This window comes from Loxodonta africana, chromosome 17 (assembly GCF_030014295.1).
Source record: "Loxodonta africana isolate mLoxAfr1 chromosome 17, mLoxAfr1.hap2, whole genome shotgun sequence".
Classification (NCBI taxonomy): Eukaryota; Metazoa; Chordata; class Mammalia; order Proboscidea; family Elephantidae; genus Loxodonta; species Loxodonta africana.
Genome location: NC_087358.1, coordinates 9,682,905 through 9,698,695, shown reverse-complemented (window position 1 = coordinate 9,698,695; position 15,791 = coordinate 9,682,905). Strand labels below are relative to the sequence as shown.

At 35.2% G+C, this 15,791-nt stretch overlaps 1 protein-coding gene across 1 annotated transcript in view; it reads right to left on the bottom strand.

Annotated features, from left to right (window-relative positions):
- The window catches only part of UGGT2 (UDP-glucose glycoprotein glucosyltransferase 2), a 186,039-nt gene that overhangs the window by 65,335 nt on the left and 104,913 nt on the right, over positions 1-15,791 (bottom strand). Inside the window, exons 21-22 of the mRNA XM_003409644.4 lie at positions 8,028-8,234; positions 4,096-4,227 (exon numbers count right to left, since the gene is read on the bottom strand). Of these exons, the coding sequence (XP_003409692.1) occupies positions 4,096-4,227; positions 8,028-8,234 (339 nt within the window). The remainder of the gene's footprint in view (positions 1-4,095; positions 4,228-8,027; positions 8,235-15,791) is intronic.

Below are 15,791 nucleotides of genomic sequence, written 5' to 3'. Positions count from 1 at the left end.
CAGAAAATTTATTTTCTTGGTCAAAAGACCAAAATCTTTTTTGAGTTGCAGCTCAAAAGGCAATGGCTCCTTTCCCATTCAAATTTTCTCACTTTCCCTTCTTCTGCTTCTGTAGTTAGTATTTTCTAAAAATTACTGGAACAGAGTTCTTTAATCTTTCTGTCTCACTTGCTCTATCAAAGGTGACATCAGCTGGGATGTTGGCATCCTACTTCAGTAAAAAAAAATACCACATCTCTTTGACCTCTGGCTGTTAAAGACATAAAAAATAGTCACTGTAATGCCACCATCAGTGATTCAGGCAGCTTGCTGATAACTCAGAATAAGGAAATTAACTATTAAATTATTTCCTTAAGGGATTAACAAGATTGGCTATTTTTATTGAGTAAATTCACCAGAGAGCTGGCTGTTTTGCCTATGTAAGCAATAGCCTCAAATTGCTGAGCGAAACTTAATCCTTCTGTGCCTCAGAGTTCTACTTAATGTTGAACATACTTAACCACTATACCACCAGGGTTTCCTAACATTCCTGTAGAATACAGTAATTAAACGGCATAAAATCACATAACATCTGAGTTGGGAAACTGCAGAAGACTTAACATGCTTTTCGACAGCTTGGAAATGTGATTTTTCAATTACACGGAGTAAGTGCTGTAGCAGGTATCCCCTGCTTTTCCAAAGTCCACTTTATGCCCCTTAGCTTTTACAAAAGACCTATGTTAGTACCTGTTTTCGCTAACAGAAAGAAATCCGAAGAAGATTTTCACTTTTGCGAAAAAAGGTGAAAGGTGGAAATAACCTTCAGCATTTGTTTTGCAAGGAGCCTTTGAAGAGGCAGTGTGCACCCCAAGCAGTGAGAGTGGCATCACCAAGCTCCTTCCCAGGGAACTACACTCTGCATCTCAGCATCCAGCCACCACAGCTCTGAACTGTGTCTGTGAGCACTGGTGCTTTATCTCACTTTATTTTGTGCATCTGTTAGCAAGCGTGTTCCACCCATACCCATACTCACTGCCATCGAGTTGATTCTGACTCATAGCGACCCTACAGGACAGAGTAGAACTGCCCCATAGAGTTTCCAAGGAGCACCTGGTGGATTCAAACTGCTGACCTTTTGGTTAGCAGCCGTAGCCCCTAACTACTACACCACCAGGGTTTCCAAGATGTGTTCTAAGGTATCAGAAAAGCCTAAGGGAGCTCGCAAGGTTTTATATGTTATTTGGTAGATTATTTTTTGGGTCTGGGAATGCGAAAACATTTTCCCCATATAAATTAATGTAATTTCTTCTTGTTCTATGCCATTTCAGCTTATGAAAGCATAGGAACGCTCTACTTTTGGACAGCGGGGGAAACCTGTACCTCCTTTGCTCATTAGAATCTTAGAAAACGGTTAGAATGTTCATCCGCATACTGAGCTAAGCATCTCTTGCTACCCATTTAAGTTTGATCAACTGACCTTGACGCTATATTACCCTTACCTAGGGTAACACAAATCAAGTCTACAAATTTGCGAACTATTTCACATGACAGCCTCCAAATATTTAGAGGAAAAAAAAAACCCGCTGTCGTCAAGGACATTCTGACTCATAGCGACCCTATAGGACAGGGAGAACTGCCCCATATGGTTTCTAAGTAGCGGCTGACAGATTCGAGCTGCTGACCTTTTGTTTAGCCGGACTCTTAACCAGGCTCTTAACCACTGCGCCACCAGGGCTCCAAAAGAAAAAAATAGGAGTTAATATTTACTGAAAACTTACTCTGTGTCTGCGGCAGTTCTATGTGCTTTGCATATAAAAGCATATTTAATCTGACAACCTGTAAAATCAATCATTACCATGTCCATTGTCCAAATGAAGGAACCAAGTCTCACCGAGGTCATACAGTTAATGGTGCAACTGTAATTTTATCCAGATCTGTCTGGCTAAAAGAAGCCTTCCATTTTTACCTACTCCCCTATGTCTCTCAGCAGTTTGTAAGTATGTGGTGTGATTAAAATAGTACATTAGAGTTACATCTATAGCGTTATGCAGGATTTTATCTACATATAAATTTTTAATTCTCTGGTACATCAGTAAGAAATTATGAAACCATCATTGCACCCCAGTTGTTGGTCATTTATAAAGAATTTTAACTTTGAATATGTTCTAACTATAATTAAACATTTGGACAGGTCCAGAATAAAGATTTATTCTAAAATGTCATTAAAATTACTTCAAGCATTAAACTATCTGATTCAGAAGTATAATTATATGCTACCATTATTGTGATTATCACGCTGTATAGCATTAACTTGAGACAGAGTAAAAAACTAAGTATTAAATTATAGCTCATAAACCTCAGTACTTAATTTCAGGTACATTATACTTTTCTATTAAAACCACAGTTGTAATAAAATGATAAACAAAATCACATTTTTCCATTAGTCAATACAAAAAGTCAACATAGTCTAACTTAGTATCTATCTCTAGCCCCAACCTCTCCTTTGAATTCAACTCATATACTCCATTCCCTACTCAACAAATCTACTTGGAGATTCTGAACTGAACACTGAACTCTTAGTACATCCAGAACTGAATTCTCTCTTTCCTCTTCCCTATGGGGCAGTTAGTTCTCTGTCCTATAAGGTCACTATGAGTTGAAATCAGCTTGAGGACAATGGGTTTGGTTTTTTGTTTACTAATAACCAAAAGGCAAGGTACTAGATACAGCAGGCATAAGTGTAGTTTTTTTCCATTACTTCTCAAAATGCCCAACAGAGCCAAAGGTAACCATACACTTTAAAGCTGTTCTAAAAAAAACTTTATTTCCTCCCAATACAATGTTAAAGAGAAAAAGCAATGGCGTATCTGAGCTTTTATCTAACAGAGCTCACTATAAAAACTTACTCTATTTTTTATAATAATAAATGGCAACTCTTGCCACTCATTTGTAAAACAGCACTGTACACATGTGAACCTAAAGTCAACTGCCTTTAGCAACTAACACAATCAGCTCAAAAGCTGTGACCTGGAATCAGATACATGTGATCTGTGGAGGCTTGGGGAGTCTGAGTCCACCACTCTTCTCCAACTTCTTTTATTTTACTGACTCAGATAAGAGAGAATGAGTAGGCATAATTTTAAGGATTCTTTAACATGAGAACAAAACATGCAAGTGAACAGAACTCAAAAATGTGGAAAATAAGAAAACACTAAGAGTACATTAGAACTTTGAAGATGATAAAAAAAAAAGAAAAATTTTTTTTAGATGATAGGGACATAAAATTTGATAATTCAAGCAGGGGTATGTCGAACATATTGCATTAGTTGATTTCTTAATAAAGCTAAGTAAAAGATTCAAATTTCTTAATTTAAATAATTCCTAAGAAATAAGACCAGAGTATCATACTAAAAAAAATTAATAGGAAGACATCCACTAATTTTGTACATATCTATGATGAGTCTACAGTAAGAAAAATGTTTGTGATACATTCAGAAAAAAGTGGAATATAAGATGATACATATAGTATGATTATAATCATGTACTAAAAAAACAAAGACATGGCTATGAACAGTAGAAAAAAGGGCTGGCAGGTAAAACAATGAACTGTTAATAGTAAATTTTCTTAGGATGGTGGGACAAAGTGTTTTTCCTATAGCTTTTTAAAGATTATATTAATAAACTATATGTGGCAATTTATACCACTTTTGATACTTCAAAAGCTTATCAAAGTGTATAAGTATCTTTAATAAAATCAACTGTAGAGAAAAGCTACAATAAGGAAAAGATTTAACTATGTGCTCACTACCCTACTACAACAGTGGTTTTCAAGTTTGTTCTACAATACAATAAAAGCTAGCTGCAGAAGGACATTCTTCCTGACCTGCCTTCAGTGCTACCCTGAAGAGGAGAAAGGGACGAAGTATCAGGTTGTGTGCTGTGAGCTGGACAAGGACAACTCAGAGTCTAATTTACCCTGAGACCTGTTGGATGAGTCCAGCATATGAGCACCATCTGCCATGTGTGTTGCATCAGGTGTGTTGTGACAGAAAAGAGTATCAGAATCCCTGTACCACAGTGTCACTGAGAAAAGTGCCACGGTGTCACTCTACTTACCTTTCCATTGCTGACAACGCCTATTTCCCCAGGACCCAATTTAAGCACGTCTTGACAGAACAACTGGTGAGTTTGGAAAATATTCCCTCCAATGGTATTGTATTTTTTTTCAAAAGCATTCTTATCCATTCCCTAAAGCAAAAGTTAAAAAATGACAAAACTAATGAGAACAGTAAGTAAACTGAACCATTTTCTTTACAAAACCCACTTTAATATAATGTTAGTATAAAATTGGAATTTTTACCAAAATACTTGTTAAAGTATTATTATTTCTGAAACCACGTTTTTCAAAAAAGAATCCTCTTTTGCCAGGATCAGTTACAATATTTTGAAATCCTGTTATGAGCAGATGTAATTTGCTATTCATTCTTTAAGGTTTTCAGAGGGATTACTGAATTAATACAATGCTAGGGAGCATCATCAATTTAAATAAAATTTAACATTTAAGAAAATGAAATGACAAAATTTATTAAATTGGGAACTCATTATCCCCCTCACCCATTTTTGGTGCTCTTGATAAAAAAAAAAAAAAATCGTGGTTTAAAAAAAAAATACTCTATCTTATGCCACTATACCAATTCCATGTGACCAAATTAGTAATATAGGTAGTTCCCAGTTTATGACATATCTGAGCTACAACAAACCACACTTACGTCTGTTTTTTTTCTTATCATTAATAACACGTACCGCATACAATGTTGCAGTACAAAATTTGTTGGTGTTATCATTCTCAGATGTTCACTTGCAGATGTTCAATGTTATGATTTATAAAGACACTAAAAAGGCAATAATAATAACTAAAACAAAAAAATGAGTATTTGACTTATGTCAGAACCAGCTTATGACAGAGTCATTGGAAGAGAACCCTGTAAGTTGGGGACTACCTGCAGTGCATTTAAATACTGTAATACCAGAAGTATTCCTGGGTCAAAGAGCAAAAAAACATTTCAACATTCACAGAAAATAAACCACAAATAGGTTTCTTACACCTTCAACCTAAGACATACGTCTCTATGTCATACTTCCCAAACTTTAACGTACATAAAAATCACCTGGGTATCTTGTTAAAATGTACATTCTACTTCAGTACATCTAAAGCGGGGCTTAAGATTCCAAGTGGTGCTGTGATGACAGAATGCTCCCTTGCACTGCCCAATATGGTAGCCCCAAGCCACAGATGGTTACTGATCACTTGGGATGTGGCTCATGCAACTGAAGAACTGAATTTAAAATCTGATTTAAATGTAGTCGTCACACATGGTTAGTGGCTACAGTACTGGATAGCACTAGACCTTCCTTATCTTTAAAATTCGATCATGCCCTCTCTGAACACGACCTCCTGACCATGTAGCTCATTCATCCTAGTGTCACTAAACCAAAAAAACCCAAACCCACTGCCATTGAGTTGATTCCGACTCATGGCGACCCTACAGGACAGAGTAGAACTGCCCCATAGAGTTTCCAAGGAGCGCCTGGCAGATTCAAACTGCTGACCTTTTGGTTAGCAGCAGTAGCACTTAACCACTACGCCACTAGGCCAACAGTATTCAGCCCCTTCAGTCCACTGACTCATTCAGTTCATTGTTCATCATTCTACCTATACCATAATTTTCCTCCTAACCTAGGTAGATCTAGTTCAGTCATGTTCACCTGGAAAATTTCGAACCCTGGTTAAACACAACTCCGCTTACTTGGCAACTGGATGTGAGTAGGGGGATACAGATAGAGAACATATGACCCATGCTAACCTCATTTGATGATTGTTAATCTCCAGTGAGCCCTGAGCAATGACGAGGAATCTTCCTCCACTAATCTATTTACTTTCTCACTCTCAAAAGAATAAAGAAATATTTCACATTTTCTCTCTCCTCAAACTTCTAATAACCCCTATTCCCACCATAATACTTAATCAATGGCCTGAAATTTTTTTATTGAGAAAATGAAAGCAATCGGAAGAGAAATACTTCACCTTGTTACCACCAAAAAAATTTATTCTTCTTTATCTCTACCCCCCCAAAATTTATTCTTCTTTATCTCTACCCATACATTCTGCTTTTCCTCTGCTTAGAATGGATGAACTATTTCTGATGTAAGACCAACGCATTTGATCCCAGAACTTCTTGCCTATTCAAGAACTTTGCTCCTATTTTGCTCCCCTTTCTGTCTTTTTGATGGATACTGTCTTTAGCATACAAAAAGGTGACCTCTTCAGGCTTTGGAAGTTTTTTCTTGACCCCAAGTCCCATTCTAGCTACGATCCTATTTCTCTCTTCCTCGCTGTCTCTATTTCCTGATCTCCTATTCTCTCTTGAATCTAGTTCACTTTTATACCCACCACTGAAACACTGAAATTGTCCTTATTAAAATCACCAATATCAAGCCTCATTTCAAGAACATCTGACATAGTCCATCATTCTCCTGAAAAACTCTCCACTTGGCTTCTAGCATGTCATGCTCTCTTAGTTATCTTCCCAACTGACTGGCTGCTCCATCTCACTCTTCTTTACTGGATCATCCTTTATTTGCCTACCTGCATGTGATGGAATGTTTCAGGGCTCAGTTTTCAGCCTTCTGTTTTTCCCACCATCCCCTCATTCATTTCCTACGTGGTCTCATCCAGTTCCTTAGTTTTAAATATCATATAATACTGATGACTGACTCTCAAACTGACATTACAGTCAGGCATTGAATTCTACACTCATTTATTCTATTGGCAACTCAATGTTGTCACTTGAATGCCCAACAGAAATCTCCAGCTCAACATATACAAAACTTAACTCTTGTCCCCTATGTGTCCAAACCTTCTCATCTAGTCTTCCCCATCTCAATAAAAGACGTGACCCATTCATTCAGTTTTTCAAGCCAAAATCCTAACATGCCACAAACAATGTTGATGATAGCTGCAACAAATATTATGTATCAACAATTTCTTACCCCCTCTACTACTACTATTTTTTTTTTTCTACTACTACTATTAGTTTAAGACACAATTACTTCTTGCTTATATTACTGTGGTAACATTCTAATTGTTCAACCTGTTTCCACTCTTACCCACCTACTATCAAATCTCACATGGCATCCAAAGTGAGCTTTTTAGGGATTATTCACCTCCTCACAATTTCTCAAGGGTTTCCCATCGTACTCAGAAAACAATTCCAATTTCTTGTCACAGGCTGCAAGTGTATGAATTATATGCGGTTATCCAATACCTCCAACCTGGCATGACTGCCTCTGGACTTGCTGTCTTCCTGTACCTGGTACACTCTTCTTCCAGACCTTCCCATGGCTTCATGTCTCATTTCTTGCAGAGATACGCTCAAATGTAAGCTCTTTAGAGATGTTTTCCCTAACCACTTCATCTAATATACCCATAAAGCTATTTATCCTCTTAGGTTTTCTAGTGTTTCTCCAGTAGCACTTACACCACCTGGCATATATTTTGTCTGCCTTTTCCACTAAAATGTAAACTCTCTAAGAGTAAGGACTCTATTTGCCTTAATTACAAAAGTATCTCTAATGTCTGGTAAATAGCCAATAAATCTTTGTTTGAGTGGATCTGGTGAATCTTTCTCCCAGTCCAGAGGTTATTCTTCTATCTTTAGAATTTCCCTCATACCAGACCCTTCAGCGAAATACCTGCATAATGCCTTAATCCCCAGTTAGTCCCCTAAGTATACGTCCAAACTGTAATGCCGTCGATATTAACAAAAGGATCACCAAATGGCAGACGTATTTCAGGCAATTTGATCTGTTAAATGCTTCCATTGAGTCATATTATTTAACATTTATCTTTTCACACTGGAAAAGGAATGTTAACTATGCCCAATTGATGGTTTTTTATTGATGTTTTTCACTAACATATTTCAAAATACACTTTATAATTTTAAAATATACATATACATATTTAACATTTCAAACAAACAGCTACTGACCTCAATAAGGAATGATTTAATATTACCCCCAGAGTAAACAGCTGCAGCAATATCTTCCTTTGTCAGTTTCCTGAGAAAGCTTCTCAAATGCTCATTTTTCTGTGTAAGAAAAGCTGCCAAAATTCCTCTGGAAATGGCTGTATTCTCTTCAGTTATTTTTGACGTAGGATTATAAATAACTCCCAAACGGCTGTGAACACTTCTTTTCTGCAAAACATATTTATAGCTTAAAAATATCGGTATCTTACATCCTTATTACAGCTGAATGTTTTTTTCTTTCCAGTTAAGCTTCTTCATTTTACCATGCACTGTCTTTCACTGTCAGTCTTTCTATGCCTACTGTACTAGATGTGGTCTACCACTGATATCCAGAATAACAAATCATTTTAGCTACTCTCATTATTCCCGTCTTTTTGCATAAAGCTTCCTTTACAGTGCAACACTCTGCTTAACTTCATGTGTGTGTGAAATAACACACATACAAAAAAAAAATACACAAAATAAAAATGTAGAACTCAGTGAATTATCACAATATGAAAACCCATAAAACCACCACCCAGGTGAAGAAAAGAACATTGCCAGCAACCCTAAAACAGCCCTAATATCCCCAATTACTACACCCTCCCAACCTTCAAAAGACGATCACTCTCCTGAGATTTATAGTAATGACTTCCTTGCTTTTATTTACAGCTTACCACATAAGTTCTTTTCCCTAAACATTTAGTCTGTTTTCAAATTTTATATAAATGGAATCATACAGTATATATTCCTTTGAGCTTTTTTTTTTTTTTTTCACTCAAAGTAATGGTTGTGAGATTCATCCACGTTGCTTTGTGTAATTGTAGCTAGGTTACTTTTGGTACTGTACAGAATTTCATAATATGAATATACCCTCTTTTATTCATTCTACTGTTGCTGGATATTGAGCTTTTTCCAGTTCAGGGCTCTATGGCTAGGAAATACACATCTTCAACTTTAGAAGAAGGTGCCCATCAGTTTTACAAAGTAGTTGTACTAGTTCTTACCGGCAACATAGGAAGGTTCCCATTACTTCATTACTTCACAGCCTCATAAACATTTTATATTGTCAGCCTTTCCAATTTAAACGATTCTGATGGATATGTAAAGACATTTCATCAGAATTTTAATTTACTTTTCCCTGATCACTAATGATACTAAACCCCCCTTAATATGTTCATTGACCTCTTTTTTGATTTGGGTATTAAATTTCTTTGCCAGTATTTTATTATTTTTTTCTTAATGATTTGTAGGAGTCTGATTTCTAAGACTTGAGTCCTTTGTTGGTTATGTGTGTGCAGGTATCTTCCATTCTGTGGCTTGTCTTTTTACTCTATTAGTGGTGTGTTTTGACAGAAAGTAGTCCTTAATTTTAATGTAATTCAATATACTCATCTTTTACCTGATGGCTACTGGTTTTTGTGTTGTGTTTTAGAAATCTTTCCCTACTCTCAAGTCATGTAGATAATTTAATAATCTTTTATAAGCTTTCCCCCCTTTATATTTAGGTCCATAATTTATCTGGAATCGATTTTTTAGTGTGACGTAAAGAGGAGAAATTTTAAAAAACCATCCTTACACTTCTAACAGAGCCAACTTTATCACAAATTGAGTGATAACTTAAGCACAGTCTTTCTGGATTATCCTTTTTCCATCAGTTTATATTTTTAATCTTTGTGCTAGTACTACATTGTCTTTAATTACATAGCTTTATAAAAGGTCTTGATATTCAATAGAGCAATTATCCCTCCTTTTTAAAAGCATTTTAGCTATTTTTGGCCCTTTGAATCTCCAAATAAATTTCTGAATCAGCATGATTTCTGTAAAAAATTGCTGAGATGTATATTGGAATTGCACTAAAGCGATACATCAATTTTAGAAAAACTGACTTCTTTACAATATTGAGTTTTTCAATTCATGATCATAGTATATCCCTTCATCTGTGCAGGACTTCTGTATTTTCTCTCAATTTTTTTTCGATGTAAAAGTCTTAAACATTTTGTTACACTTATTCCTTGTGTTTGATATTTTTTATATTATTGTAAATGCTATTTTTTAAATTGCATTTCTTGTTTGTTGCAACTCTTAGAAAAAAAAAATAGAATTAATTCTTATGTGTTGTCTTGGTATCCAGCAACCCTACTAAACTTACAGCTTAATTCTAATTTATATGTGCCTTCATATGTATTTTCTGTATACAAAGTTTGCAAAAATTTAAGCTTCCATTCTTCCTTTTGGATTTTTATACCATTTACTCCTGCCCATCTTCACTTGTTCAGGATTCTTTCATCTATGTTTGTGAGTGAGACTGGCATGTAATTTTTCATTCTTATATAATGCCCTTTAAATGTTTGGTTTATAGGTAATGCTGGTCTTATAAAAAGCTGAAATGTGTTGTTTACTTTTCTATTTTCTGAAAAAAAAAAAGAAAAAACCACTTGTATAAGATTAATGCTTGGTATAATTCACTGGTATGATCATATGGATTTTGAGTTTTCTCTTTTTAAATGTTTTGAATTACAAATTTAATTTCTTTGATAATTAAACATGTCTTCTTCCTACCTGTCAGATCAAAACAATCTTCAGTAACAGCCCACTTTCACTCAGGACATTGACTGTTTGGGTCTTCTCTTTTTTTTTTTTTAAAACAGTTTCACCAGGTGTTTATCAATTCTATTAGTCTTTTCAAAGAAACACCTTTTGGCTCTGTGGACCTTAATTACTATACTACTATACTTTTATTTTCTATTTCAGTGCTTTTATCTGTGCCATGCCCTTCATTTTACTCTTCAGGACAGAAGTTTAACAAGCTGTTGCTTTTGCTAAGATTTTAGCATTGGTGCTTACTTAATTTATTTTCAGCCTGTCCTTTTTTTTTTTTTCAAATATATATAATAGAAATAGTATAGCATAGAAAAAAATATATATGCATATATAATATATATACACATACACGTATATAACATAATAGAAATAGAAAAGGCAGCACAACGGTTAAGGACTTGGCTGATAACTGAAAGGCTGGCAGTTCGAACCTATGCAGGGGCTCTGTGGGAGAAACGCTGGTGATCTGCTTTCATAAAGATTACAGCCTAGAAAACCTCATGGGGCAGTTCTATTCTGTCACATGGAGTCAGCATGAGTCGAAAATTGTCTCAACGGCACCTAACAACAACAATATTAGAGAAAAACACATCAAGTTTCAGTGTTTTTCAAATATGTTTTTGGAACTTCAGGTTAAACAAATATTTCTTAATTTCTAAACACTTGAAGCTGTTTCAGTTTTCTTTTGGTTACTGATTTCTCATTTGAATACACTGTCTTCAAAGAATACACTTGGGACGATCTCAGTCTTTTAAAATTTTATGAGACTTGCTTTATAGTTCAGCAAATGAAAATGCTTTGCAAATGTTCCACTTGTGCTTTAAAAGAATGTATACTGTACCCTTTTGGGTGCACTCTTCTGTAAATGGCCATCAGGTCAAGCTTCCTGATCTTATTATTCAACCTTCCACATCATTACTGATTTTTTTTGTGTACTTGTTCTAGTCGTTACTGAGACATATGGTAAAATTTCATAATTCTCATTCATGGTTTTGTCTGTTTTTCATTGCCGTTCCTTCAAGTTTCACTTTATATATTTTGAGTCTGTGTTATTAGGTGCGTACAAAATCAGAATTGTTGTATCTTCATAATGAATTGAAACTTTTCTCCTTATATCACTATTTTTTGGGATCTTTAAGTATTACTTAATATTAATATAAAATATTAGTTACCTTTATTTGGTTAGTGTTTATACAATATCCCTACTTCTTTTTATTCTCAGCCTTTCTGTTTCTTTTAATTTTAGACAAGTGTTCTGGAAAGACAAAAAGATTTTTCATGAAGTGTATTTTCATCTGCTATAGAATATAGAATTCTGAGTCATAAATATTCTCTTTCACTATGTAAAGATACATCTATTTTCATGTGGGGCCAATAATTTCTTTTTGAAGTCTGTTGTCTTATTGTTGCCCCTTCAGTACATGTGCATACATTTTTTTTTCTTTTCCTCCATTTATAAGATTTCCTTTTGAATTTGGTTTCCGACAGCTTTACCCCGATGTAAAATGTATAGATTTCTTTTTATTTACCACCTTGCTTAGGGCTTGTAGGGCTTCTGGAATCTGGTTTGACATCTTTTGTTAGTCTGGAAACTTTTCAGACATTAACTCTTCAAATGCTGCTTTTCCCTCTCTCCTGTGTTTAACACGTATTAGACCTTTAGACCACAGTGCATACATAACTATTCTCCTTTGTTTTTTCTTTTGTCTCTGTGTGCTTCTTTCTGCATATTTTCTTCTAACTTACTTCAAGTCACTAACTCTGCTTTTTTTTGAAAACTCATTCTTTGTGTATTTTATATCTGTACTACATTCTTTATTTGTATAATTTATATTTGGTCCTTTTTCATATCTCCTCTTTTCTAATAGCCAAATTCTCTGTTGAAATTTCAATCTTATATATCATCTCCTTGAGCAGAGTAAACATAATTTTTAAAAAATTTGTGTCTGACCACTCTGACAGGGAACACAACAGAGAGACCCTGACAAAACAGCAAAAAAGTGAGGTGCAGAACTCAAGTTCTAGTAAAAGGACCAGACTTAATGGTCTGACTGAGACTGGAAGGATCTCAGAAGACATGGCCCCTGGACTCTGTTATCCCAAAACTAAAACCATTCCCAAAGCCAACTCTTCAGACAAAGATTAGACTGGACTATAAGACAAAAAATTATTCTCATGAAGAGTATGCTTCTTAGCCAAGCACATACATGAGACTAAATGGACAGCTGCTGTCTAGAGGTACGATGAGAAGGCAGAAAGGGACAGGAGCTGGTTGAATGGACATGGGAAATCTGGGGTGGAAAGGAGGAGTGTGCTGTCACATTATAGAGAGAACAACTAGGGTTACGTAACAACGTGTGTATAAATTCTTGTATGAGACACTAACTTGAACTGTAAACTTTCACTTAAAGCACAATAAAAAAAAGATGCAAAAAAAAATCTGGTAAGACTCTGTGGACTTATTTTTACTGTTTCTGTTGATTTTTTGTTCATGTACTCACTTGTGTCTGGTTTTTTTTTTTTTTTTTTTGTATTCTGGACAATGTATTTCCAAAATAGTTAGTAGATATAATTTGAACTATAGCCTAACATTATTTTTCTCCAGAAAAGATTAATGTTTTCTTCTGCCAGGCACCTAAGGGAAAGAGTAATCTTGGATTCCTTTAAATTTCAGGATCTAATAGGACTTCAAATTGGCTGCAATGTCAGCCAGTGCTGAAGTAGGACTGCTTTTCTTTCCCTTAAATCACAGTTTTTTCAGGTTCCACACAATTAATCAGGGATTTAAAAGCTTCCCTCCCTCAGATTTTGCAAGGCTTCAATACAAGTTTTTGTCTCTAACTCTGTGAGGCTGTCAGATGCATGGTGCAGAATCCCTATTTCCCTATTCTGGAATTGGCAAATGCCTTTATGAAAAAATTGGCTCCAACTCCCAGGCTCACTTCTCATTTCTCCCAGATTGCGGCCCAGTAATTCCTTACTTCTTAGTAATTTGACAGCATTAAAAAAATATATATTTTCCAGCGTTTCTACAGTTCCTTAGGGAATGGGTTGGTGCAAAGTTCAAAGTCCTTCATTCTCAGAAGCAGGCCATTCCCGACTGTATTTTAATTGTACTAATGCTTTTCTTAACTCTTAATTCAAACATCATTTTTGCGATTACCTTGTAAACGAATACGTATTATCAGAGACTGACATCTACTTCATTACATGCACATATGTATTCCATTAAGAATAGAAAACACTTAAAAAGCCATGCAGCTCCATTACTTAAACAGTCATACGGTAATTCCATGTGGATGGCATATTATGCTTCCATTAAAATTCTTGTTAACACAAAAATTTTTAATATTATGGGAAAATCCTTTTATAAAATTTAAAGTGACAGTTTCAACTACCCAAAAATCAATAAGTCAGAAGGGAAATTTTGAACATTAAAAGTGGTTGCTTCTAGGTCACAGGTTTTATGAGTGATTGTTTTTTCTTTCTTGTTCATTTATCTTTTTCTGCACTTTTGATTTTGTACAAGGAACATGTGATACTCGAATAAGCAGGAAAAAAATGAAATTATTGGGAAAAAGCCAGGGGAAAAAAAAAAAGCTACAGTGAAATGATTTTATTAGCAATGACCTTCCTTCCCCGCCCCCCAATTTTCATAAATAGCATTTTGAGATTAAAAATCATTTTTAGTCTTCAAGACTAATGCATTTCATATGTTGTAATGTTTTTAATTTATTCTAAAGGTGCTTATTGTTTTGTTGTTGTTGTAAGTTGAGTTGATTCCAACTCAATGGCAACCTCATGCGTTACAGAATAGAACTGTTCTATAGGGTTTTTATATAGGGTTTTTATATAGGGTTTTCTTGACTGTAATCTCAAAGCAGATTGCCAGGTCTTTTCTTCTATGCTACCACTGGGTGGGTCTGAACAGCCAACCTTTAGGTTAGCAGTTGAAGGCAAACTGTTTGTACCACCCAGGGACCTTAGATGTTGCAAAACTTTTGAATAATGAAAATAACCATCCATCCTATACAAATAAATAAATAATTACACAACAGTTGTGAAAGTTACAGAAGAAGCAACTAACTAAAACAAGGACAGGTATCTGTTATACACAGTGTTAACTACTAGGGAAAGGCAGTTTGTGAGCCTCTCAGAGAACACGCTTCCAGAACTTCTTAAGAAGAAAGAACAAGCAGAAGTTAATTTCTCTCAACAGATTACTGTTGCTCTACAGATATCAAATAAATCATTTCTGAAATACACTGGTCACAGTCTACTGGAAAAAAAAAGCCAGGATGTGTTTTCAGATTGTGTAATATGATATACAAATTCTCCTAGCAGGGGTGATTGTTTCATTTAAAATGTATTAATTTTTCTTAATCTGTTAGCTAGCCTACAAGATGGCTCGATGGTCCCCACCTCTGGTATTTATGCTCTTGTGTAGTTCCTTCTCACAATAAGTACAGGTGATCTCGTTAATAAACAGAATACTGAGGAAATGACACTGGGAGACTTCTGAATCTAGGTCATAAAGTCATTATGACTTCTGCCTTAGTCTACTAGATCACTCATTCTGAAGCAAGCCATGTTGTGTGGGCACTTAAGCAACATGAAGAAGAGGTCCCTGTGACAATGTAAGGAAGTGACCTGCAACAGCCAGTGGAAAAATGAGGCCTCCTGCCAACAACCAACTGTTGCCAACCTGGGAGCTAATCCTCCAGCTCCAGTTATGCCTTCAGATGACTGTAGCCACAGCCAACATTCGGCGAAGTTACTCCTGGTTTTCTGACCCAAGTAACTGTCAGATAATAAACGTCTGTTGTGTTAAGGCACTAGGTTTTGGGGTAATTTGTTACACAGAGATAAATTTACTTCACAAGATATTTTGGTTACTATTTCTTAGGTCTTCTTATCTAGACATAGTTATATTTTCCCTAAGAAATACAAAAGGTTGTAAAACAGTACTTATAAAAAAAAATATAGAAACATATCCTACCGGAATATATTGGTTTGTAATTATTTAACAACAAGAATGCTGAGGTATAAGGTTTAAAATACTATTAAGTAAAATAAACTTACTTAATTTTTCTTAAATAATCAGGGAAAGAAAGTGCTACCTAATTATGTGAATAAAAAATG